This window comes from Bactrocera dorsalis, chromosome 3 (assembly GCF_023373825.1).
Source record: "Bactrocera dorsalis isolate Fly_Bdor chromosome 3, ASM2337382v1, whole genome shotgun sequence".
Taxonomy (NCBI): domain Eukaryota; kingdom Metazoa; phylum Arthropoda; class Insecta; order Diptera; family Tephritidae; genus Bactrocera; species Bactrocera dorsalis.
In genome coordinates, this window is record NC_064305.1 from 52,329,933 (window position 1) to 52,356,807 (window position 26,875).

Below are 26,875 nucleotides of genomic sequence, written 5' to 3' on the forward strand. Positions count from 1 at the left end.
CATAAATCATAATTTTTGAGCGCAAAAGGCCGAAGGCCGCCAATGCGGAAAGAAGTCGGACGCGAATGGATTAATGTCCACCCCGGTGTTGAATCGGTCAGGGTCTTTTTTTTCATTAAGCGCGCCAACGCAAAAAAGAGTTTTACGCAAAAAATAAAATTGAAGCACCCCGGTGCACACTCCAGTGGCGGGTAATTAAAAAATATTTTGGGATAGACAACTGCAACAATCCTTTTTTTTGGTATAATTTATTTTCTTTATTTCTTTTAGTTCATTTGCAAAAGATGTCGATAAGGTAACACTGATTATTATATATTAAATAGATAGAATTGAGCAATAATTTAAATCTTGACTTAAAACTATTTTTGCACTATATACTATAAAATAAATGTGTACAAGCGAATTAATGAAGTGTTATATGTGATATAAAAGTGCAAAATATAAGTTTAAAATTAATTTTAAATCGCAAAAATACGTACTTCAAATAGTGGTAATATTCAACTTTAAATGCAAATATCTCGAAAACTATAAGTCTGCGGCGGCTATAATCTTATAATTTTTTTTTTTTCAATATCTTTTTTATTTATTGAATCTGCTTTTTGATTTGAAAGCCTAACAATAAGTATTAAAATCCTAAACCTATTTAAAAACTAGACACGCTCAAGCAAGTGATTGAGCTGTTTTGGTGCTACATTGCTTCTCAGTACGCGGACATATCTCTTCTTTTAAGGCGTGTTTGATCGCAGGAATGTACCAAAGCATTAGCCAAAGGGTTTGGGTGATCACGGAGTTTAGATATATATTTAATTCTGCTGTCTTCTACTTCTTTCCTTACCATAGAAATTCCAAGGTCTTTATGGATATTTTCATTTCGCATGTACCATGGTGAACACGTGATTGATCTAAGCATTTTTGATTGGAACCTTTGTATTATGTCTATATTAGTTGCACAGGTCGTACCCCACAGTTGAATGCCATACATCCAAATCGGCTTTATGACCGCATTATATAAAAGCACTTTGCTGTCTAGGCTAAGTTTGGAGTTTTTATTTAATAGCCAATTTAAATTTGCAGCTCTTATCTTCATGCAAGTTATTTTACTAGATATATGTCTTTTTCCACGTAAGTCTTCTATCTAGGTGAATAACGTACCAAGATAAGTTACTTCATTCGCTTGGGGTACTAAAATATTGTTAATTTTTACTGCCGGACACATTTTTGGTCTAAGCGAAAATGTAACATGCTTACACTTTTGTTCATTTACCTTTATACGCCAGTTGGCTAGCCATTCTTCGACAAACCTTAAGTGCTCGGCTAATATTCTTGATGCTATTATGTGGCATTTGTTGCGGCTCACTATAGCTGTGTCGTCCGCAAAAGTAGAAGTTAATACATTGTTAGCTGTTGGAAGATCTGCTGCATTAGGACTAATTTATACAGTCCACCCGAAAACGAAGACCTTTGGTTGCTATTGATGAATGTACGCGGTTGAACTTCATTTGAGTCATAGTGTATTGTGAATGGTACGGTGTGTGCAACATTTTGAGAAACATGCTGGAGCATGTGTTCATTGGAATCACACGATGGACGATACGATAGCTACTTCGTATGCCACTGAAGTTCGTACACTTTTCGCGATGATCATTTCAACATATCAGCCTTCAAATCCGCGTCAATTATGGGATACGAACAAAAATTACATTGCCGAAGACATTTTACATCGTATTCGCTAAGAATTGGAAATGGGCAAATTTCCGTTGAAACTTCCAGTGGTTTGATATCACATCCACCTGCCTTTTGTCAATTCACTTAAACGAAGGATGAACTCATCACGAATTTTTATCCGAACATTGGCCAAATTATCGTAACTACGGCCACAAGGATAGTCGCTAGAAGTGTGTGGCATAAATATGGAAATGCCATGTTTTTCACACGGTCAGTGGTTCACAAGTTGAAAAACCATCTTGTCTGTTCATTTACGCACCGGAATAGAAACCGAAAAATGTTGTTTATCAAGCTGCGCTACATTGAAAAAATGTAGAAAAATCGCAAATAACTGATTTTCAAAACAATATAAATTCAACTTTCTTTTCATTTGAAAACACATAACGCGCACATAACGCACAGGACATCGCCTGCGGGGTCAGCTAATTATACATACATATACATAGGAGTATGTTCTTAATCTGGAGCATTTTCGCTATCCAATCATACCACTTTTAACCCTGCGATTAATTAATTTATGATCTCTAATTCAAATACAACATCTTTTGTCCCTGTTTCAGACATTTGTTTGTCAGATGAGTTCGATGTGTGCTTTTGTAAGAGTTCGTTCACATCGATGCAAAGCACCTCTCAACGCTTTACACTTTGTCGTGATTTTTACGATGTTCCCGTAAAGAAAGCACATCAAATTCATCAGCCCAAATGTATCCTTAGACTTTATTAAATGAGCCGGTTCTGCTGAAGTAAAGTTTTGACCAAAGTTCTTATCTTATCAACATTTTATTAAGATTGCAACATATTGAATAATTTTAATTTGAATGATCACTCTATGGAATCTATTTTTGAACTATTTTATTTTTGAATACGTATAGCTACCAATTTCGATTACTTATGTATATTTTGACATTTATTTCCGAAATAGAATACAAAATTTACAATGAACAAATGAATTGAAACCAATTGTAACTGCGTGAGCTCTTTATACGTATAGCTTAGATAAATTTTTAGGTTTCGATTATTCAAAATGTCAAGTAAAACGGATCTTTTTCACTGTTACACTATCTATCTTGTCAATAGATTTAGAAAAGCGTTGTAGGTCATGTGTTATGAAATTGTAATTTTTTCTGGTCTCTTTTAAGTTTTCTTCTTTGTTGAGTTAAGAATTGGTGCTATTTACGAGTTGTAAATTAATTCCATTTTTGTATTTTTGTATCACTTTACAGGTTTATCATACTTTAGCACAATAACTTCAATTTATAATTTTATTAATATAGCACAGCAAGTTCTGTTCTTATCGATGTTACTTTTCGAACTGATTCTGCGAGGACATATTACGCACTTTTTCTTTACTCTAAAAGCACTTAACCGTTCCTGGTTATTTTCTATCCGTTCGCAGAATACGATCAAACCTCACTCGGAAACAGCTTCTCCATTCCTGCTATACAAAATATTAGCACTCCGACATACGCACTCACAGTGACATACAAAATACAAGCATAAGCGCTCCGACATATACATACATACGAGGTATGACAATTAAGTAATGAGACTGATTCCATAAAAACCGTATATTTGAAAATTATTCTACAACTCTGTCATTCCCTTCAAAGTAGTCCCCTTGGGCAGCTATACAGTGATTCCAGCGCGTTTTCCATGCTTCGTAACATTTCTGGAACGCTTCGACTGGGATGTCCGCGAGTACCCTCGTCACGGCCGCCTGGATGTCCGTAATCGACTCAAAATGGGTTCCTTTGACCACCGATTTTGTTTTCTTCTTCTTCTTTACTGGCGTAGACACCGCTTACGCGATTATAGCCGAGTCAACAACAGCGCGCCAGTCGTTTCTTCTCTTCGCTACGTGGCGCCAATTGGATATTCCAAGCGAGGCCAGGTCCTTCTCCACTTGGTCCTTCCAACGGAGTGGAGGTCTTCCTCTTCCTCTGCTTCCCGCGGCGGGTACTGCGTCGAACACTTTCAGAGCTGGAGTGTTTTCATCCATCCGGACAACATGACCTAGCCAGCGTAGCCGCTGTCTTTTAATTCGCTGAACTATGTCAATGTCGTCGTATATCTCGTACAGCTCATCATTCCATCGAATGCGATATTCGCCGTGGCCAACGCGCAAAGGACCGATTTTGTTTTAGGAAACAAAAAGGTCACAGGGTGACATGTCGGACGAATAAGGCGGCTGTTGCAACACGGCGATCCCTTCAGAGGCCAAATACTGGGACACGCTGAGGGCGGTGTGGCACTGCGCGTTGTCGTGATGAAGGATCCAGTTACAAGCGATGTCTGGGCGCACCCTGTTGACTCGTTTTCGCGATCATTCGAGTACTTGGCAATAGTAGACTTGATTCGCAGTTTTCCCCGGTAGAACGAATTCTTTGTGGACGATTCCAAGGCTATCAAAAAAGGTCAGGTCAGGTCCTTGTCTGGTCTCTCACACCGCGCCTCGTCTTCCACGCTTTCACGCCCCTCCTTAAACTCTTTGTGCCATCGAAACACCTGGGCACGAGCACTATCACCATACACTCTTACAACTTTAGCGTACGTTTCCGAAGCTGTTTCGCCCAATCTGGCGCAAAATTTTATCGCGACGCGTTGCTTTTGATTTCGTTTTTCCATTTCCGTGACGAGCACTACAAACACACGTCGACTCAACTTGACGCAGCAGGCGAACTAAACAAGCTAGAGCGGTGATACATATATCAATGGAGAGGGGAGGGATGCCGGAAAAAGAGAAAGGGATTTTCAAGGTCACATGCTTACCACAAGGGCGGAAATAAAATCAGTCTCATTACTTAATTGTCAAACCTCGTACATAGGCTGCTATATATATTTCTGGACTAGGCAACACTAAGTGTTGCCAGGTGCAATCTGACATTTCCATTGGAAAGTGATTAGACGGGGGGCAAGAAAAATACTTTTAAAACTTTCAGTGCAATTTAATTTAATTAAAATTTGACAAATGTTGAATAAGTAAGTAAGTCATTTGCTACATGCCAAGATACGATAAATAAATGAAGCGTATCCAGATGGAAAATAGACGATGAGCAGGATCGCGGTTGAATTAATTGTTGAACGCCGCATGCAGGATTCATCCGATCGATGTAAAAGGTGTGGAAGGTGCGACGCGGCGCAGTGTCGAAGCGAAAAACTTGCAGACGAATTTTAATGCGCGAATGTTGATGTGCGGCTTGTGAAGATCGAATTGAATGTGTGTAGATAGGCGAACGACAGGTGACCAATTGATGTATCTGCTCAGGGGCCCATCCTTTATGCTGAGTGGGTTGATGTAGTGTGATGTGTTTCGAGTTGTATTGTAGTGGCATCCTGTGGCGAATTGCGCTCTTCTATTAGGATGGGCCAGTTTTACCGGGTAGAAGGGGAGGATGCTTAACTCATTTAAACAGAAAGCATAACATCACTCAGAACGTTTTGTCATTTAATCGCGAATTGTTTTATTTACAGGGAATTAAAAAATTCATCTCGGCCAAAAAATGGAATAACCTCGTGAACATTTTCGTGTGATCATTTTTCACAACTTTCGACGTGGATTATCACGACAAGAGTGCATCGATGAACTAAAATCTTTGTATGGCTATGAAGCACCATCCTATTGCACTGTGAAAACTGGTACAACGAATTCAATCGTGACCGACGCTCGCTCAAAGACGAATTCCGTGGGGGTCGTCCAAAAACAGCCATTGTGCCAGAAAACATCGATGCCGTACGTGAACTGATAATGCAAGACCGTCATGTAACATACCTTCAGATAGAGGCATGCCTATGCATTTCTCCCACTAGCATACATTCGATATTGCATGTACACCTGGCCGTAAAAAAGGTTTGTTCTCGTTGGATCCCGCACAATTTGACAATCGCTCAAAAAAGGCTCGTGTGGATTGGTGTAAAGAATTGCTGAAAAAATACGATCGCGGTGCTTCAAAAGACGTTTATAAGATCGTCACAGGTGACGAAACATGGATGTATGCGTATGAGCCCGAAACAAAACAGCAATCGACCTTGTGGGTCTTCCAAGACGAGCCAAATCCAACGAAAAAAAAACCATTTTCGTTGATAAATATGCCTATTTTCATTATTAGGCCAGAAATATATATAGCAGCCCTCGTATGAGTGATCTTCACATTTGACTCGACATTTTGTGTTAAACATATTATAGAAATATAATAATTTTATACCAGTAGTGTAATACTAGTAGGGTCTTATAATTTTTAATATGATATGCTGTTAACCACCCACAGAAAGTTGGAGATGAGTCTTGTCGTCAAATATCTGGGCCTCTGACCTCTGCGAATGGTAGGCACCTTGTAGTATTGCAGGGGCTTAACTGCAATGCATTTACAGCATCTCCTAACCTTCATGAGCGGTGGTGCATGGTATCTCTTGGGGGTTGGCAGAAGCTGCATGTGTGTGGCGACCGATAGTTACCACCTCCTAATCCAGGGTGTTATGCGACTCCCGTGCCCATTGGATGATTTGCAGCCAGGAGGTTAATTCGGCTGTATCCGGACGGAGCCTTCCCTAACCGGGTCGCCTAGGGAGTAGCACTGGCCTTACCGCGTCAAGAGGTCCTGGCAAGTAGGTCCACTTAAATGGGCCGATGGTGATAGGAAATAGATGAACAACCCAAACTACAACCACGTCGACAACAACTAAAACAACAACATCAACTGGCTGCGACATACGAACTGCAGGTAAGAGCGGCCCAGAGGGTAAACGCAAGATGAGCTTCCTAGACGCTATTTCGCCGGAGAAACGCGCACTCTTTGAGGAGCGTGCGCATGACGACGATGATGTGCCCTCTTGCAGCCGCACTCAGTACAAGGCGTCTACTGTGGCTCTTGCAGGTTTTGTGAACCCCGCCACCACAACCCCCTCAAGCAGGATCGAATGCACCGAGGAAGGTAAATTCAAAAGAGTGGAATCTATTGATGAACAGAAGAGGAAACGGGAAATGAAAAATTATCCCAACCCAAGAAGGCCCTGGAGGTCGTGACGACCCGCGTGCAAGAGGGATGGTATAAATCGGTCCGAAAAGAGGAAAAGCGGTCAGATAATCCCTCAGGAGCCGCCACGGTCGAAGAGTGTTAAGGAGAACCAGCTACAGGCGGTCGAGCCGGCTGACTGCGATAAACCAGTCTATAATGGACGCCTATCATTGCGCTTGTCGACTAAAGGTGGCCACCAGGAAACAAACCTGTTCCTGGTAGTTTAACAAATTCTCTGTACCTAGGCAATCGGTGCGAAGGCTGTTCAAAAAGGCCAAGCGCACAGAAAACTAGGAGGAATATAGGCAACACTTAACATCCTACGATAAAGTGATTAGTAAGACGGACAATATATTATCCATCAGGACGTGACCTATACGACTGGCGCGGAGGACAGGACGCCTAGCCGGCAGATCCTGGGGATGCAAGCCAGGTATCATTAGATGGCAGCACTAGAAGTCATACTGGAGCTCACACCCCTGCATCTGGTGATTAAACAGGTAGCAAAACATACTATGCTGTTAGTGTCAGCAGAGGGTTTCGGCAAAGGGAAGAATATGTCGTCTCAACAGATGAAGGCCCTAGGGAAAGCACACCACTGGCGCTTCTTCTAAGGGACGGCTTTCTTTGCAGGTTTAACTTCCGAAAGAATTTTAGAGTTACTCCCGGCAACAAGACTGGACAGTACTATCCAGTGGTACACTCCGGCTGAACCTCCAGGATTTCAGCCCGGCATCCCAGAGGACTGACGTGAGGATGGTCAGTCGTCCCTGGAAGGTGGCCGCTGATGGTAGCACCAATGTTGTCCTTGAGGGTACGGACAAATTGATGCCCGCCCTCTTGGAGGCAGGTCGGTGCTACATAAAGTGGTTCTCCTTCAGGGTGCGACCGGACAGCCCCGTCGCTGGATGCTTCCGGTGTATGGGATTTGATCATAGGGTGGCTGAGTGTAGGGCTAGATCAGATGTCTGCCGGAGGTGCGGTCAGGAAGGCCACAAAGCTGCCAGTTGCGTCAATGCGCCGCATTGTCGCAACTGTGAGTTTAAGGGTAGGCCAGCTGGGCATCTAATGATGTCAGCTGTCTGCCCTATATATTGTGGCATTGTTGAGCGCGCCCTCGCCAGACACTGATGGGTGGGATCATCCAGCTTAACTTTCAGGGCTCCTATGCCGTGATGTGTGAGTTGGGGGGTTGTATGGTAGAGGGTGGGTGCGGTATTGCTCTACTCCAGGAGCCCTACGCCACCAATGATGTGGTTCGGGGTCTTCCTGGGGGTTTTAGGATCTTCACTGATCTTAGAGCTAACGCCGCAATAGTTGTGAATAATCCACGCTACGATTGCGTAGTTGTGGATTCTTCACAACTAGGTATATGTGTAGCGATAGATGGGGAGTTCGGTAGGATGATTGTCTCTAGTTTATACTGTAAATATAGCGAGCCCCTAGAGCCCTACCTGGGCTACATGGATAAGCTACTACTACTTGCGAGTAGTAGCCCATTTATCCTAGGGTTGGATGCGAATGCCTCGTCCTCGATGTGGTTTAGTAAGGTATCCCGGCATTCGTCTGGATACCAAAGGCGAGGCATTAAGCGAATGGGTGGTGGCTAATAGCCTCCACGTTCTGAATGAGCCGAGCGAATGGTATACGTTCGATGGGCCTGGGGGCGTGAGCGACATTGACGTGACGCTTATGAACGAGGCAGCAAGTAGGGCTTTTAGTGTTAGTTGGGAGGTTAGGGGAGGGTGGGGATTGAGTGACCATAATTTGCTTCAAATTGTGGTTACCCCTCGATCCCCTCCCTCACCTTATGAGAGTCCATTGCGGCGATGGCGTACCTCTGGTACTGACTGGAACCAATATGGACTCTTGGTTAGGGAAGCGGTATCCGATGTACCGCTTAGTGAGTTTGAGGAGTTGGGGGTTGACGAGCAAATTGCTCGTCTATACGGGGTAGTTTGGGGAGTAAATGATAGGGTATTTAGGAATGTGAAAGTCGTAAGATTAGTAAAATTAAATGGTGGACGCGTGAGCTAACCTTGAAGAGGAGGACTGTCAGGCGTTTGAGGCGAAAGTTTCAACGCGCTCGACGGTCCAATTCTGATAGGCTGTCCCAGCTTAGGTACGAATTTAGTTGTGCGGATAGGGAATATAAGGAGATGTTGGTGAAAGTAAAGGAAGATGAGTGGAGGAGCTTCGTTAGGGAAAATAGGAACGACCCCTGGGGTCAGGTCTATAGGATCTGCAGGGGTCGTAGGAGGGAGGATATCACCTCTCTTCGCGTCGGTGACACTCTGTTATCGTCGTGGAGAGAGTGTGCGGGGGTTCTGTTAGGTGCGTTCTTTCCTAGGTCGGAGGTGCAGGTTCCTCACGCGCAAGAGGTGGTGATGGGGAGTTGGGGTACGCCTTTGGCCTGGTTAGGTCTAAACGGTCCCCAGGTTTTGATGGTTTGAGCGGAGAGATGTGTAAAAGCTTATGGAAGTTCATTCCGGAATACCTGGAGGCTATTTATAATAAGTGCGTCTGGGAGGGATACTTTCCACGTGAGTGGAAAAGTGCTAGGGTTGTTCCTCTCCTGAAGTCCCCTGATTAGGTCAGGAGCGATCCTCGATCTTATCGGGGCATCAGTCTCCTTCCAGTACTTGGAAAAGTGCTGGAAAGGGTCATGGTGGAACGGCGTCAGGAGCTAACGCGGGGTATGTGGTCGGATAGGCAGTTTGGGTTCAGGAAAGGACGCAGTATAGAGGATGCGTGGTTTTTTGTTCAGAATGTCGTTAGGGAGAATGTCAACAAGTATGTCCTTAGCATATTTGTTGACTTCAAGGGGGCATTTGACTACCTAAGCTGGGATCGAGTGTTGCAACGGCTGGAGGAGCTTGGCTGTCCGGAAATTACTCTTTGGCGGAGTTATTTTTCGGACAGAAAGGCCTCTCTTGTCGGCATGAATGGGAGTGTGGAGATTGGAGTTGTTCGAGGCTGCCCGCAGGGTTCCATCTGTGGTCCATATATTTGGAACCTTATGATGGACACTCGGCTTGGGCAGCTCGAGCCACTCTGTAAATGTTGCGCGTATGCGGACGACCTTCTTCTTATGGTTGAAGGTCGCTCGAGGTTTGAATTAGAACGGGCGGGAGGAGATCTCTTAGAGATCGTATTGCTTGGGGTTTAGGTGTGGGGGTTGACATATCGATGGGCAAAACGGTGGCAATGCTGCTGAAAGGTAGATTGTCGCCGTCTCGTCCACCGATTGTCCGTGTGAACGGGGTCAGCATCAGATATGTGATGCAAGTCAAGTATCTGGGGTTGACCATAAGTGAAAGGTTGTGTTTTACTCCACACTTTGCGAATGTGAAGGAGCGACTGCAGGCAACCGTAGGCAAAATACGACTTATTTTGAGGAGCGATTGGGGTCTCGGACGTCGTGCTGTCCGCACCATATATCGTGGCTTGTTTGTGGCCTGTGCCACATATGGAGCCCCTGTATGGTGGGAGGCAGCCTGTATGTCGCACCGTCTCAACGGATGCGATGCAGGTGTTATTAGGTGCACCCGCTCTTGATCTGATTGTCATACAGCGAGCTGTTGCATTCAGGTTAAGAAGGGGTTTGAGTGTGTCATTGCTGCGGAACGATTGGATTTCCGACGATGATGTGGAGAGGGAGGGATATCTAGGGAGCAAGAGGCTTCTAGATGATAGGGTTAGGTGTAGGTGGCAACAACGTTGGGACAATAGTCCTAACGGCCGAGTACGAGTACATTCGGGATATTGGATTCGTTGAGGATAACCCAGACTTCAGATTTTGTCTGAGTCTGGGGTTTCTGCTTACGGGGCATGGGCCTCTGAATGCATTTTTGCATCAGAGACACCTATCAGATACGTCAGGGTGTTTTTGTGGGGCGGGGTCAGAAAATTGGTCGCATTTAATTGCGGAGTGCCCGATGTACTCTGACATTAGGGATCTGGGTGGTATGGGGATTAGCTGGACTGATGGACGATTAGATGTTAGTGGTGTGATCTCCACTAGTCGGAATACCGAACAGTTAGGGTTGTTTGCGCGTGAGTTATTTAAGCGGCGAAGGCGGTTAGCTGGAAATTAGGGTTTTAGTTTTTTGTATGAGTGTTAGGTGTTTGCGTTGTGGGTATTTTATGTGTTAGTGGGGTCCAACCTCACCTTCTTTGCTGGCCACCAGTCCGGAGCAGTATGGAAGCTCAACTGGTAGTAGTTTCGGCTACGAAGTCTGACCGGAGACTTAATTCTGGTACCACGGGGAGCAGGAGCCCTTGGAGGTAACTCCAACCTGCTCATGCGGACTGACCCCTCGGGGAGTATCGTGGTGGTTGTGGTTGAAACCCAAATCGCGGGAAGAACTGACTTTGTCAGTTGAATGTGGAGTTGCATTGCAACCGGGTGCCGGACCCAAAGCACGGCAGAGGTTTTAGATGGGCCTCGAACCCTACCAAGGTGGTTAGTGTGTCCATTCCACACTGCCAATTGGTACTGAAAATGCTTAGCATTCTCAGGGCGCTGATCAACGCATTGATTTGATCCGCTGTGCTTTTGAGCGCCATGGAGTAAGGTTGTCGTCAGCAGGTACCCACGTAAAACACACCGGACGTTATCAGGTGGTACACTTACGGCTCGAAAACACCAGAAGCTGAAGTTTTTGCTATAAGTCAGTGCGTAGAACCCAATCTCCACCGCAACTATCGCAACGAATCGTCAAGCGATCTCAGCCTATAAGGTTAAAACGCTTTTAGTAGAGGAGTTCATAGGAAGGCTGAACCGCCTATCAGTGTGCAACCGGGTACACCTAATCTGAGTTCAGGGGCATAAAGGCGAACTAGCCCGCTCTGCGGCAGCATTTAAGATGACGGAACCAGAACTAGGCATCGTAATAGGGTCTCATACTTTTCAGAAGCTGCTCCGCACGGTGGAGAGAGAGCAGCATTGGCAGCAGGAATGCGCTATGCCAAGATGTTTCTAGGGGAGTACAACCTATCTAGGTTTAAGGAACTAATTAACCTCTGTATTAACTATCTATCTGGGCCTCGCTCTGAATTCTAATCTGCGGTGGAAGCAGCATGTGGGCCTGTCAATAGTCAAAGCTACTGGAACTCACCCCCTGCTTTATTTACTTATCATTCAAGCAGCCAAACATACAATGTTTCAAATGTCCGGGTTTGACAGAGGGAGGTAATCTCGTCTCAGCAAATGAAGGCCCTCCTGTGATGAAATATCACTGGCTCTTTTCCAAAGGAACAACATTACCAAGATGATAAACTTCATTTGGAAGTAAAAAGTTATAATTTTCAGTAAGGCTGAATGGAATGATTCCATGTTTGACCCACAGCTAAGGGATAGCACAATCAAGTTGTAAACTGACTGCTCGAAAACGTCGAAGGGAATTATTGCAAGAATCACAGGACCACGTAGCAAACTATCCATATCTATGGGAAGTTTTCCATGCATCTTCCAAGCGGTAGTCTTTTCTAAAGGTGTGTAGAGATAAACCTCCAACGCAACTATCGCAACGAAAGTATCGCCTTACTCAGCGATAGTTAAGAAGCACTTAAAGCAATCTCTACTTACAATACGAAATTCAAAAAGGAAGTTCAACGAGAAAGAACTAAGCATGCCGAGGTGTTGGTCCGGCCAATGTTATTTCTTTTAAACGCAGCCTAAGTGCGCCAATGCAGAAAGGAATTCTATGCGAAAAACGAATGTGTTATTTATTCCTGTCATTTGCGTACTATTTGTTTTCTTTATTTCTTTTGGTTCTTTTGTAGAATATGTACGTAAGGTATTACTAATTATTAGTTAGAATGCAACCCTTTTGTTATTGTGTGAACAAAAGTTATTTTTACACTATTTAATATATATTTAATAAATGGTTAGACACGAATTAGTGAAGTGTTGGTGCATATAAAAGTTAAAAATATAAGTGTAAAATTCATTATCATTCGGAGAAACAAAGGTTTTAAATAGTTGAGTTTTTGAACTTTAAATGCAAATATCTTAAAAACTATAAGTCAGCGGCAACTATATACATATATACATTTTTTTGATCTGGAGGACCTCCTCTATCCGTACATACCCATTTTAACCCCGAAATCGGAGAATGCTATTCCAAAATTTACCTCATGTTTCCAAATAGGGTCCCATTGCCTCAATAGCATCTAACAGTATATTGGAATTCATCAATGTCTAGGCAATATGATTCGTTATAACTCAGGAGAGGAAACAATAAAGCTTAAATCCAGGTGCAAACCTCACTTATTACGAGGTTTGACAATTAAGTAATGAGACTGATTTTAATGCCGCGCTTTTGGTAAATCTGTGACCTTGAAATTCCCTTTCTCTTTTTCCGCCATCCCTCCCCTCTCCATTGATATATGTATCATCGCTCTAGCTTGTTTAGTTCGCCTGCTGCGTCAAGTTGAGTCGACGTGTGTTTGTAGTGCTCTTCACGGAAATGGAAAAACGAAATCAACAACAACGCGTCGCGATAAAATTTTGCGCCAGATTGGGCGAAACAGCTTCGGAAACGTACGCTAAAGTTGTAAGAGTGTATGGTGATAGTGTTCGTGCCCAGGTGTTTCGATGGCACAAAGAGTTTAAGGAGGGGCGTGAAAGCGTGGAAGACGAGGCGCGGTGTGAGAGACCAGACAAGGTGCGGACTGACCTTTTTTGATAGCCGTGGAATCGTCCACAAAGAATTCGTTCTACCGGGGAAAACTGCGAATCAAGTCTACTATTGCCAAGTACTAGAAAGATTGCGAAAACGAGTCAACAGGGTGCGCCCAGACATCGCTCGTAACTGGATCCTTCATCACAACAACGCGCAGTGCCACACCGCCCTCAGCGTGTCCCAGTATTTGGCATCTAAAGGGATCGCCGTGTTGCAACAGCCGCCTTATTCGCCTGACATGTCACACTGTGACTTTTTTTGTTTCCTAAAACAAAATCGGTGGTCAAAGGAACCCATTTTGAGTCGATTACGGACATCTAGGCGGCCGTTACGAGGGTACTCCAGTTACAATTCCCACGACAGCCGGTTCTACGCACCGGAATTGACTCGGATTTTATCCGATCAAGGGCTGTTTTTTCGGCGATCTAACCCCGTTTGGATCGGTGAGTACTAATTTGTGTTTGTCGTCATTGCAGAAACGCCTTGCAGCAGGGTTGTTCCGTATCCTCCTAACTCGTGCTGGCATTGAGTCCAACCCGGTCCTGGAGGAATTTTTCTGCTGCGTATGCGCAAAACGGCTCCATCCAAACTCCACCTCGGTCAGGTGTAATACATGCAATGGATGGAGCCCTCTTAAGACCTGCTCAGGCCTTAAGACTCACAGGCATTGGACCACGCGTTACATGGCCCCATGTTGCCTGTGCAATACTGCGACACTAGCCTCTACGGCTGTGCAATCGGTAGATAGTTCGCGCGCCTCGCCGCCACTCAACCAGAATGGCCTACGGTCAGGAGCTCAAACAGGCAACATAGCTCCCACTCTGATCTGATCGATAGCTGCGGTCCAAGAAACCAAGTTAAACAGCCGCTCAGATCTTCTGAGTTATGCAGGTTTCAACGTTATACGTAAAGATCGCAAGCGAGATAGTGGTGGTGGCCTAGCTTTCATATTGCACAACACCGTGAAGTATCGTCTAATCGATGAAGACATCGACCCCAGGGATACTACTGTCAGGGCATAGCTATCCGGTCAGGCGATGTCGAGCTCGAAATATTTAATATATACATCCCCCCAGTTACATGTTGCCCTACAGGATATCACCCGAATATAGGTGCGCTACTTCGTGGTGAAAACCGTTTGGTACTAGGCGACTTTAACGCGCACCATGATCTTTGGCATTCCTGCCTGTTAAATGATCGTAGGGGGATGGAGCTGGCGGAACAGATTGACGATTCGACATTCTGCACAATGAATGACGAAGCCCCCACCAGAGATATGGGCACCTGTAATAGCTCGCCTGATATTACCATTGCGAGCGGTGGTCTGATAAATAGCATAACCTGGCGACCTATGCTAACTGTCACATCAAACCATCTGCCCATAATTATCTCGATCGAGAAGCCTCCCGATTTCGTTTCTGTGGACAACCGTACCTTCATTAACTTTAAAAAAGCTAATTGGGTCGGCTTCACAGAATTTACTGAGAGCACCTTCAACGCCCTACCCATTCCTACGAACGTATGCGTTGGCGAACCTCAATTCCGCAAGGTGATCGCAGCAGCTACCGCGCGCTTCATCCCGGCTGGAAGAGTAGCCGAAATCCGCCCCAATTTCCCAGCCGAAGCCCAGTCTTAGCTAACGAGCGCAACACCTTACGCCATGCCGATCCCGGGGATCCCCGAATAAAGGATCTCAATTTGGAGATTCGGCGTATGGTAAATCAACATAAGCGGACGAAATGATTAGAGCACCTGAAATCCTGCAACCTCTCCACCGGTGTGAGTAAGTTTTGGGCTACTGTCAAAGCATTGTCTAATCCGTAGAGACATGACGACCGACTTGAAGTTCTATTCAATGGTCATGCCTCTTCGGACCCAAAGAAGTGCGCGAGCTATTTTAGCCGGCAGTTTACAGTGCACCCTTCGGTAGACAAAGCCAAGAGATATGTTAACCGACGGTTGCGCAAAATGCCAAACAACTGCGCGCCGCTTACTTTCACCGATGAGGAGGTTCAGAGTGTCATCAAAAAAGCAAAATCATCCAAATCCATTGGCCCTGATGGAATCAACATTCTAATGCTAAAGCATCTAGGCTCGACGGGAGTAAGTTAACTCACCAAGGTCCTCAACTTGTCACTAACCACTCTTCAAATACCCGATGTGTGGAAAATCGGAAGAGTGGTGCCTCTACTGAAACCTGGGAGACCCGACAACAATAGGGAATCTTATCGCCCTATAACTCTCCTCTCCCCAGTAGTGAAGACACTTGAGGCCTTGCTACTCCCGACTTTCACTCACCACCTGAGCCTAGCCAGTCACCAGCATGGATTCCGAAAAGTGCATAGCACCACCACAGCACTTAGCGTCATAAACGCCCAGATAGTCCGTGGCCTCAAGCAGAAGCCACCCTGTGAGAGAACGATCCTCGTAGCTTTGGACTTGTTTGACACAGTCAACCACACAAAGCTACTGCAGGACATAGAAAAAACAACGCTTCCTCCAGGGTTAAAAAGGTGGACCATGAACTATCTGAGCGGTCGTCAGTCATCCGTACTATTTCGAGGTGAAACATCCAAACTGAGAAGAATTAAACAGGGAGTTCCGCAGGATGGTGTCCTCTCCCCGCTTCTATATCTCGAAACACCCGCAACCACCAGAGGGGGTTTCCATAACCTCGTACGCAGATGACTGAACGATATTGACGTCGGGCAATGGAATCGATGGCATGTGTTCGAAAGTAAACAACTACCTCTCCGACCTTTCCCGTTTCCTCACTGCACGAAATCTCACACTTTCCTCCACCAAATCCACAGCGACCATATTTACAAACTGGACGAAGGAGTATAGACTTGAACTTAATATTGCAGTCGATGGCGTCAAAATCCCGACTGTTAATAACCCTAAGATTTTAGGTGTAACCTTCGATAGTCTATGCTCCTTCACCCCCCATACCACCGCGATTATCGCCAAGGTACAGAGCCGCAACAAAATCCTCAAGTCGCTAGCCGGCAGCACATGGGGAAAAGACAAAGAAACGTTGTTGGCAATTTACAAGGTAATCGGCCGGTCGGTCCTCAACTACGCAGCACCAATATGGTCGCCTGGATGCAGTGGTACGCAGATAAGAAAACTTCAGACCTGCCAAAATACAGCACTTCGGGCCACGACGGGATGCCTCTTGAGTGAGACGCGCAAGCTACCTGTAAAGGAGCATAATGAACTCCTCTCCAGGCAGTTCCTGCTGGGATGTTTCCGTAGGAATCACCCTTGTAGCCACCTGCTTAGAGCGGAACCACCTCCTAGGAGCATCAAGAGGTCATTCCTCGACTACGTCGACGACATCGAACAGTACGCCGACCGGACTTCGGCGCAACAGACTTTCGACAGGTACTGACCGGCATTCACAGCGGAGCCATCAACACCTTCACCTACTCCCTTTCCGTGAATGGCGTTCTTGGAGTCAAACCACCACCTATTGCAGACGAAGAGCTCCAGTTGCCGCGAGAAACTCCTACCTATCCAGAATCGACCCCGACATATGTACCTAATGTATGTCCTGCATGCAACGAGTCTCCGCATGACACTGGCCACCTCTTTGCATGCCCTACACACCCTACCCATCTAACACCCTCCTCCCTTTGGTCCGACCCCGTCGAAACAGTACGTTTCCTGGGCCTACCGTTAGATGACCTCGACGACAACACAAACGACCCTTACCATCCTAACGGGGATTAGCAAACCGTTAAAACAACAACAACAGGGTACTCGCGGACATCCCAGTTGAAGCGTTCCAGAAATGTTACGAAGCATGCAAAACGCGCTGGAATCGCTGTAAAGCTGCCCAAGGGGACTACTTTGAAGGGAATGATAGAGTTGTAGAATAATTGGGTCGGCTTTAGTATACAATACATAAATCATTGCCCTTTTTCTTGATATATCAAGATTTTTGATACACCCCGGTGTTGGATCGGCCAGGGTTATTTTTTTGAAGCGCGGCCGAAGGCCGCCAACGCGAAAAGGAGTTTTACTTAAAAACAACCCGATACACCCCGGTGTTGGATCGGCCAGGGTTATTTTTTTGAAGCGCGGCCGAAGGCCGCCAACGCGAAAAGGAGTTTTACTTAAAAAAAAACTTGATACACCCCGGTGTTGGATCGGCCAGGGTTATTTTTTTGAAGCGCGGCCGAAGGCCGCCAACGCGAAAAGGAGTTTTACTTAAAAAAAACTTGATACACCCCGGTGTTGGATCGGCCAGGGTTATTTTTTTGAAGCGCGGCCGAAGGCCGCCAATGCAGAAAGAAGTGGGACGCGAATGGACTAATGTTTACCCTGTTTTACCTTTGTTGAATTGCAAATAATCATTATGATCCTTTTATTAAATTATTAGATTAAACATACTTATAAGCCCTAAAACTTTTTTTATTACAATGGAAAATTTATTTCAGATGGTATTTGTTTTCTGCGTTTGAGTTTTTATGTCCATTCTTATTCATTTGATAAATGTGTAATTATGGCAACACTTAATATCTGTAAACACGGAATACTTTTGTTATTGTGCATGGAATGAAAATTGTGTAAAATATCAAATGCTTATTTTATGTTAATAACTAAATAATTACAGGAAAAAAAATATGTAGAAACAATGTAATGAAGTATAAGTGCATAAAAAGTGCATAATATGAATTAAATAATTACTAGCAATCGAGAAATTGCAAGATAAAATTTGCAAAATTTTCAACTTTAAATGCAAATATCTCGAAAACTATAAGTTTGCGGCGGCAACAATTATATATTTTCTTAATCTGGAGCATCAGCTCTATCCAACCATACCACTTTTAACCCTGAAATCGTGGGATCGTATACTAAAGTTTCCCCGAATAATTTTCAAATATACAGTTTTTATGGAATCAGTCTCATTACTTAATTGTCATACCTCGTATCTATCTATCAAACCAGCTATAAATAATAATTGTATAGTGTAACCAACTTATAAGCCATAACATCAATACGTTATCGAAAAATAACATATGCACATATCTCAGACTCTTAGTGAATTGTTTTGCAAACTTCTAAGTTATCGATATAGCAAAATAATAAATATTTGCCGCTTTTGGTCCTGTAGTGGCATTTTGCTCAGCAAAGATATAATAACAATCTAGAGGCAATATGGTAATTACTAATGATATCACGTTGCCCACTGATGAAGAGTTAACAGTGCAAGAGTTGAATTTGTCCACTTCGGCCCTTCGAGCTGGTGCATTTCATTTAGGGAAACATTGTGAAAATCAGAATAATGTAAGTGGCGAAGTAATTAATAATAAAATAATGATAATATTTTTCTTATTGTTGTTTAAAATAATTATTTTGGAATTTTAGTTCACTAACATTTAGTTATATAATTTTTACCAAGAGCTCTAACCTCAACGTGTTTGTGTCGGAACATCTGTTTTGTACCCAGCTGATAAATGATAAACAAATTTTATTATAGGAATTTATGCTATGTCGACAAGAGTTAGATGACCCCCGGGCATGCATTAATGAAGGCAAAGCAGTAACTAGCTGCGCTTTGGACTTTTTCCGGAAAGTAAAAAAGACTTGCCATGAAGAGTTCCTTCAATATGCAACTTGTTTAGACAAAAGCAGCGGCAATATGGCTTTTGGACAGTAAGTTATGTGATGATTATAATTTATTGCTGTTTACTGTAATCGCTTTTATATTTTACGTTTCCGTTATATTTTATTACAGTTGCCGAAAAACACAAGGTGTTTTTGATAAATGCGTATCCGATAATTTAGGTATTGATCGTCCTGAATATGGCTACTTTACTCGAGCAAAGGTAAAACGTTTATTTACATAAAGTTAAAATTATTAATTCCATTCTGTTTTATTTATAGATTCACTCCACTGAACGTGAAGCTCCACCTAAAGCTATAAAGAAGGAATATCCTGATGCTACACCTGGTCTGCCAGATGATTACCCCAAGCCTCCAGCCAAATATGGATCTCGTTTCCATTGGTTGGAATAAACTACAATCACTGTTATATATCACTGCGTCAGTCTTAGTAAAAATACGGTGTGTAAATAGTGAATTCTCAGATTAATGCATATTTGATTGTTATTGAGAAAGGAAATATGTCATATATGGAAAAAAATATAATTCAATAATTAATTAACTAGCACAGTCCCTTTTACTATGTAACTGGTATAATTTTATTTTATCCCTTTCTAGATAAACAATTCTTTATTGTATCTAAAACGGTTTTATATTGGCTTTTTAAACAGCATGCACAATATGTCAATGGTAGTCGGCCACTGCCCTCAATTCTTCGAGGACGTTGTACATTTTCATAGAACATCCAATAGTTTGACTCTTCTCCCATAAACACAAGTATTTTATCGTAGAGGTATCCTTCAACGTAAAACAATTTAGCATCACCTGAAATAATTCGCCACTCTGTATATCTAAGTTTTGAACCTTGTGGTAATTTCGACCTTTCCCGGGCCATTACTAGATCAAACTATAAATAAATTATTATTAGTTTATGGAGAATTTGTACTTTGTATATACAATATACTATACCCAATCTCGTGCTTCTATTAGCGACGCACTAGGTGAATGCTTCCTATGTGTGAAACTAATACGTGGTTTATTCGGGTGGCTGTGGTGAATTGAATGAATTTTAATTAATGCCCGTTAAATTGTCTTTGTGTCATAAAATGATACTTACAGATGAGAATCATATGTCATACGGAGTACAACAAATTCAAAGTATACTCTCGGCGCCATTTTTACAATATCAAATGTTGAGTCAGTCGGTCTATAATGTGCTTGTGAGAATGTCTCTAAATCTCTATGAACTATAGCTTTTATATGAAAAAAGCAGGTAGATGTACTTACATGTATGTATACCTGTCTTAAAAGACGTCGCTTTAATAGTTGTGCGAGTAAAGTTTCAAGGTCGAAAAACAACAGTGTTATTCCAAATTTAATTTTATTTAACAAAGGATCTATTTATGTATATATATATACATATTAAACCACTAAACGCCCACATACTATTCTAAATACCATTTTGTCCTTTTTGGTACGACTTTGTCGGGTTTCTCTTGATATTCTCTGCTACTTCCCACGTTAGCTTGACTGTCTATCATGCGTTTATATTTTTTCACCAAATGTTCTAAATCGTCGTATTCTTCTTTTTTCCCTTGTTTTGGCCTCTCAACCTCGTTTCGCTCAGCCAAATGAATTTGGCGAATTTTTTTGGCTTTCTCTTTACGTTTATTTGCTTTTACATTTTTTCGATGGTCCTGTGCCTGTTCAGCAATTTTTTTATTTGATCGCAAACGGATGTTAGAACCAGGTTTTGCTGCTGTACCAACGAAATCGTCTAACACATCTGTTTCATTATCTTTCACACTAGTTTGAGGTGCAGTACGCGATTCTTCTAGTTTTTTTATATGTTTCTTTAGTTTCGCCTTATCGTCACTTTGTGGTATTTGTTTATTTTGATTTAATTTTCCTTGTCTTTTCAGGTTTCGCGTTTCTTTTCGTTTTTCTAACTTTTCTTTGAAAGTTGGATTGTTTAGTTTGGATTTTTCTTTACGTTTCTCCTTTATTTTTTCTACTGTTCTATCTTCAATACTGAAAGCTACAATCGGGCGCTACAAAAAAAAATATGTAAACAAAATTTTAGATTCAATTTATTTTATACAACAAAATGGAAAAGTAATACCCACATGTTGAGTTCCAAATATTGATGGATTGTTGTTAAGCTTTCTCAAGGCTGCCAATGCTTCTTGATGAGTGCTGAATGACATAAATCCAAAGCCTTTTGATTTCCCTTTTGGATGTTCAGGTGTAATTTTATTTTCTCGCATTACTCTGCATTCATGCGGTCTGTATCCCGTATAAGTCATAGCCATTTTCTTCAGCTTTTCGTTATCAAAATTAAGAGGTAAATTATGAATAGAAAGGCGATTTCTTGAAACAAACCTGTAAACAAAATTTAATGAATATTTAAATATGCTTTTAGAAATGTTTATGCTTACCGGTTAAGATTTTTTAACACTTGAGTTTTTATTTGCTCCAGTTTGTGTCGCTTAGTCATGTCGGATGCAGATACCCCTTCAGCAGACTTGCTATTAGCCATAATAAGCCCTTCTCTGGCTAAATATAAGTTACGTGAGTCCTTTGCAACTTCTTTATTTGATTTGAACTTTTCTTGGTTTTGAATTTCATTCTTGCTTAACGCTGGATATATTTCAAGGAGTTGGTCCATCAAATAAAGTTCACCACCGGATTGTAAACAAAGATCAGCGGATTCTTTATTCTTAAACTTTACAAAGGCTGTACCCTTGGAGTGACCCGATATCGGTTCTCGGTTAATAATTGCATAATAAAGGGGACCGAATTTGCGAAATACTTTACGTACATCAGTATCCACTGCATCGAAGTTGACATTTTTTACAAATATCGTACAACCATTTTGCACATCATTCGATTTGTGTTTTTCTTTGTCCACCTGTTTAATTTTTAATTTTGATTTGGACTTGTCATCTGAATCCGTATTATCATCTGCTGTCCTGTGATCATCATCCTCGTGACTTTCTTGTACATCATCAACCAGCTCATCTTCAGCATTTTCGGACTTAATTTAAATATATATGTAATAAAACAGCATCCAACTCGATTTAGAAACAAAATTATAATTCCACATAAAAATACCTCATCATTAGAAGAGTCTCGTGATTCTTTTTCGTTTTCTTCCTTTAGTTCTATTTTAGGTTTCTTTTCATCTGGTTCTCCTGAATTTTGACCATTCTTTTTATTTGTATATTCATCTTTACCCAATGCCCAATCGATATACAGTGGCCGTCCGAGGAATTTCATGTTATTTCCTTTTAAGATAGCCTTAGAAGCTTGGTTTACTCTACTGTACTGTACAAATGCACAACCTACTAATTTTCCATCAGAACGCTTCAGAAGATTAAGTTCCTCCACATTACCCCATTGACTAAAATGTTTAAGTAAGGCATCTTCTTTTACTTTATAACTTATATTTCTCGCAATGATTCGAGCTTTCTTCTTCTGTCGGCGTTCCTTATCATCTTTACGTAGTTGTGTATTGAATGGATTTCGGCGCTTTCTATTTGTTTCTTCTTTATCGATGAAACTGTTCTCATTTTGAATTGAATTAGTTAACTCCATAACTTATTAGAAATACCGCAAATATTTAATTCGAATTACTTTAAGAGCTGCTAATAAAAACAAAACATTTGACAATAAATAATAAGTGTATTGACACACGTGGGTTGACCATACAGTACGTAGCGCCATCTGTGTTATATGTGTTACAACACTTTTGGTGTTATAGCCTGTATTAAGGCTGTTTGTCAAATGATAACATTTTTTCCTGTGTTGAATTGGGGTGGGTGACAATATTTCCTATGATGTAAACGATTTTTACATTTTTCTGTGCCAAATGGAAAATAAAATTTTGTTAGTTGAAGTTCAAAACAAACGCAATTGCACCGTTTAAAGGTTTCCTTGTTATTTAAATTATTGTACATATTCGTAAAATGAATAAAATATTTTTTCTTTGCAACTAACAATCTAAAATTTAAACCTTGTTATTAATATACAATGTGCTAGGCTATTACGAAGATACTTGCATTCGGTACAAATATTTCGAACATAATTATATATTTATATATCGTCACCTGAAATGCAAAATAACGTATCATCAAAAAATTCAAAATTGAGTGTCTTATGGATTACGCTTCACTACTTCAAATTACATACATAATATTACATATGTTCAACATTTTCAGGTTCTGCGGTCACATATAAACCAGTTTTAACCAATATTAAAATTTTGTTTCACTCATGTTCCATTTTATTTCGTCTTTCATTCATGCCACTGTAAATTTCCGAAAATGTTGTTACGTTATTTTGCATTAAGCTTACTAATATTGTTAAAAAAAAATATTATTCTCCTAAATTTATTTATTACATAAATATTTTACGTAGATACCCCAAAAAATTTGACATTTTGTGTGTCATTACTGTCGAGAAATGATTTTAATTTCTAAAAGAAGCAAATGCAAAATTATTCCAAATTTTAGTACGTTGTTGCTTATCAAGCATCAACAAATTGAGACATAAATCAAATAATTACACCTCGTAATAATTAGAACGCGTTTAACACCACTTTTTGATTAAGACAGAGATGTTTGCAGCCATCAGCCCGCGATTCTGTGTGGTCAATTTTGATTATGACATTTTGGTTGTCATCGCGTAAAACCTGCCTTGTTTCGTTTGCCTTTTGGTAAAAGAAAATATTGTATTTAAAGGAAGTTAATAATGTTTTGTGCATATACACATTTGGGAAGCCTGGGGCGAAAGCCCACACATAATCGCTATATTGCAAGGACAAGAACAGCTGGTGAAAGGAGAACGGCGGAAACAAGGTAACCAAGCCAGTAAATTTTCCGGATCGTTGAAAACTACATGAATATTTTTTATATAGTTACTATATAGTTTACGCAAACGAAAAGGATATAGAACATGCATAATATTTAGAAATATGATAAGCTCATCATTCATCATTCACATAAGATAAAAAAGCATGTCTTTAAAATAACAGTTCTCTACGAGATCCCAATGATCCCAATGTTGCAAATTTAAATTCCTTTATATTAACACCTCCTCAAAAAAAAAATTAAATCTTTTTACAATAACAACAACCATTTATTGTTATAGACCTTACCAATTTGATTTGATGAGAGACTTATCACAGCTTGTAAACAAGTCTCCCCGTAATATTAAACGAATAATGGAACACAATGCCTGCTCTCGTTCATTCTTCAACCCACAACGGATAAATGATGTACTATCAAGAACGAAAACCACTATTACCTCGAATGGTATTTGTGTAAGTGTGGATATCGGCTTACCCATGCGAAAGCGTGCCAAACACTTGATTGATATCACTTTTAGTGCATCTGGACAGATGAATTCAAAGTTACTTGTCCCATTATTTGGCCAACAAATGTATGTAGAAATTATTGCATATTAAGAGTGAAAAAACGTTAAAAATGTGTCATTTTTTAGAGGTTTTGTTCGACATTTCAAAACGGATCGCTCTATTGATGCAGAGATGAAAAGGAATCCTACAATATTTTCTAGATTAAAAACAGCTTTCGGCGGAAGCTCACAAAAAATTGATGCGGAAATGTCTCAAGTACAAGCGGAAACATTAAAAAAATTGCTTCAAAAAAGTAGTGAACAAGGACAAAAGAAAAATGAAGTATGAAATTTGGTTTTTGCGTTTTTATTATTTTATTTAAAAATTTTTGCAGGTGGATAATATTAAAATAGCCTTTGCCGAAGGGTATTTGGCTGCTACAAACTCCGATGAGTCACCTAAATCGGGGAAAACTATGAAATACCTTAAAGTAAGTGCTTCAGGATTGATTCATATAAAAAATGTATTTTTATATTAAAAATTTGTTTTCAAAGGTTTTTCAACAACTATTAGTAATAGTTGTCTTCATTGGAATATTTCTAAGTTTGTTTTCGTCCTCAAATGGTTCTATGTTTAGGTATGCAATATACAAGTGTTCTTTTAATTTATATACGTTTTTATAATGCTAACTTAATGCTCTCACCAATTAATCTAATCTCTACGTATCTCTCATGTTAATATGAAAGTAGAATACAACTGGGCAACCAAGTAGAAGTAGATCCAGAAGAAATTCATGTGACATTTGATGATGTTAAGGGATGTGATGAAGCGAAACAAGAGTTAAAAGAGGTCGTGGAATTTCTTAAAAGTCCTGAAAAGTTTTCCAATTTGGGGGGTAAATTGCCAAAAGGTGTGCTATTAGTTGGACCTCCTGGTACTGGCAAAACACTACTTGCCCGTGCGGTGGCTGGCGAGGCAAACGTTCCATTCTTCCATGCTGCTGGTCCTGAATTTGATGAAGTACTCGTTGGCCAGGGAGCAAGACGTGTACGCGATCTATTTAGTACGTATAGTTTTTATATTTAAATATATTTATATTATATATAGGTATATCAGCAAATTGTTTACAAACATTTTAGAAGCAGCAAAGCAGCGTGCCCCTTGTGTGATTTTTATCGATGAAATCGATTCAGTTGGAGCAAAACGAACGAATTCAGTTTTACATCCATATGCCAACCAAACCATTAATCAATTGTTGGCAGAAATGGACGGTTTCCACCAAAATGCAGGTGTAATCGTATTAGGCGCCACAAATAGGCGAGATGATCTTGACCAAGCCTTATTGCGGCCAGGACGATTTGATGTTGAGGTAATGTTGTATAACCTTAAGTGATATAGCGGTTCTGTAAAATTCTTAATTACGGTATCTTCATTTTAGGTTGTGGTATCCACCCCAGACTTTACTGGTCGAAAGGAAATCCTTTCACTTTATTTAGCAAAAATTCTTCATGACGAAATTGATTTGGATATGTTGGCTCGAGGTACATCTGGTTTTACAGGTGCAGATTTGGAGAATATGATAAACCAAGCAGCTTTAAGGTAAATTAAATATTTTGTTTTTAAGACCAGAAAATATTTAATTGTTATCTAATAGAGCCGCTATAGATGGGGCCGAAACCGTAACAATGAAACATTTGGAAAGTGCACGGGACAAAGTTTTAATGGGTCCCGAAAGAAAGGCCCGGTTACCTGATGAAGAGGCAAACCTTATCACAGCGTACCACGAAGGTGGTCACGCTATTGTTGCTTATTATACTAAGGTGATTGAGTTCATGTTGATTTTCGAAATACTGATTAACACTTTATGTATTTAATTAGGAATCACACCCATTGCATAAGGTTACAATAATGCCAAGAGGTCCTTCACTTGGTCACACTGCATACATTCCTGAAAAGGAGCGTTACCATGTGACTAAAGCTCAACTTCTAGCCATGATGGATACAATGATGGGAGGAAGAGCAGCGGAAGAGTTAGTTTTTGGTGTGGAAAAAATCACATCCGGGGCGAGCAGTGACTTAAAGCAAGCTACTTCCATCGCAACGCATATGGTCAAAGACTGGGGTATGTCGGAGAAGGTGGGGCTTCGCACATTTGACAATGCAAAAGGACTTGTTGCAGCGGAATCATTAGGCCCAAATACGGTAGAAATAGTTGATGCCGAGATAAAGCGAATTTTAAATGAAAGTTACGAGCGCGCTAAGGCAATATTAAGGAAACATACGAAAGAACATAAGGCATTAGCCGAGGCGTTACTAAAGTACGAAACTCTTGACGCGGAAGATATAAAAGCTATAATGAATGATTCGCATTAGCTGCATTATATTAAAATTAAAAATATTTGGTAAAACTTTTAACAAAAAATGGTAAATAAAGACTTAAGCTGTTAAGCCTGGCTAAACATTTATAAATAAGAGCTGTA

At 41.3% G+C, this 26,875-nt stretch overlaps 5 protein-coding genes across 7 annotated transcripts; 3 read left to right on the top strand and 2 right to left on the bottom strand.

Moving 5' to 3' along the window:
* Positions 1-6,472: 6,472 nt before the first annotated feature.
* Positions 6,473-16,820, top strand: LOC125777615 (uncharacterized). Its single transcript, XM_049452700.1, has 2 exons — positions 6,473-6,653; positions 16,144-16,820. The coding sequence occupies exons 1-2, from the start codon at positions 6,473-6,475 to the stop codon at positions 16,818-16,820; spliced, it is 858 nt and encodes a 285-aa protein (XP_049308657.1).
* A 1,627-nt stretch (positions 16,821-18,447) lies between these two features.
* On the top strand, positions 18,448-19,605 carry LOC105225368 (NADH dehydrogenase [ubiquinone] 1 alpha subcomplex subunit 8). The gene is made up of 4 exons (XM_011203791.4): positions 18,448-18,721; positions 18,915-19,090; positions 19,173-19,263; positions 19,322-19,605. Exons 1-4 carry the CDS (start codon positions 18,593-18,595, stop codon positions 19,451-19,453), a joined length of 528 nt encoding a protein of 175 aa, XP_011202093.1. The 5' UTR covers positions 18,448-18,592; the 3' UTR covers positions 19,454-19,605.
* A 5-nt stretch (positions 19,606-19,610) lies between these two features.
* Positions 19,611-20,467, bottom strand: LOC105225369 (uncharacterized). 2 transcript variants are annotated; one of them, XM_011203793.3, is made up of 4 exons: positions 20,327-20,467; positions 20,157-20,246; positions 20,009-20,087; positions 19,611-19,946 (listed from the first exon to the last, which is right to left on the bottom strand). In XM_011203793.3, the coding sequence occupies exons 2-4, from the start codon at positions 20,213-20,215 to the stop codon at positions 19,644-19,646; spliced, it is 441 nt and encodes a 146-aa protein (XP_011202095.1). In that variant the 5' UTR covers positions 20,216-20,246; positions 20,327-20,467; the 3' UTR covers positions 19,611-19,643. The 2 variants fall into 2 exon arrangements, with proteins under 2 accessions (XP_011202095.1, XP_049309074.1); XM_049453117.1 differs by having other exon boundaries at positions 20,157-20,271; positions 20,327-20,465.
* LOC105225370 (RNA-binding protein 28) lies at positions 20,404-22,825 on the bottom strand. The gene is made up of 4 exons (XM_011203794.4): positions 22,154-22,825; positions 21,478-22,076; positions 21,166-21,421; positions 20,404-21,090 (listed from the first exon to the last, which is right to left on the bottom strand). Exons 1-4 carry the CDS (start codon positions 22,634-22,636, stop codon positions 20,485-20,487), a joined length of 1,944 nt encoding a protein of 647 aa, XP_011202096.2. The 5' UTR covers positions 22,637-22,825; the 3' UTR covers positions 20,404-20,484.
* Positions 22,826-23,556: 731 nt separating this feature from the next.
* Positions 23,557-26,869, top strand: LOC105225372 (ATP-dependent zinc metalloprotease YME1L). Of its 2 annotated transcripts, none has more exons than XM_011203796.4 (10): positions 23,557-23,898; positions 24,191-24,481; positions 24,542-24,737; positions 24,790-24,885; positions 24,950-25,032; positions 25,142-25,458; positions 25,535-25,764; positions 25,834-25,994; positions 26,050-26,215; positions 26,274-26,869. In XM_011203796.4, the coding sequence occupies exons 1-10, from the start codon at positions 23,792-23,794 to the stop codon at positions 26,766-26,768; spliced, it is 2,142 nt and encodes a 713-aa protein (XP_011202098.1). In that variant the 5' UTR covers positions 23,557-23,791; the 3' UTR covers positions 26,769-26,869. The 2 variants fall into 2 exon arrangements, with proteins under 2 accessions (XP_011202098.1, XP_011202099.1); XM_011203797.4 differs by having other exon boundaries at positions 23,559-23,898; positions 25,145-25,458.
* Positions 26,870-26,875: the final 6 nt, after the last annotated feature.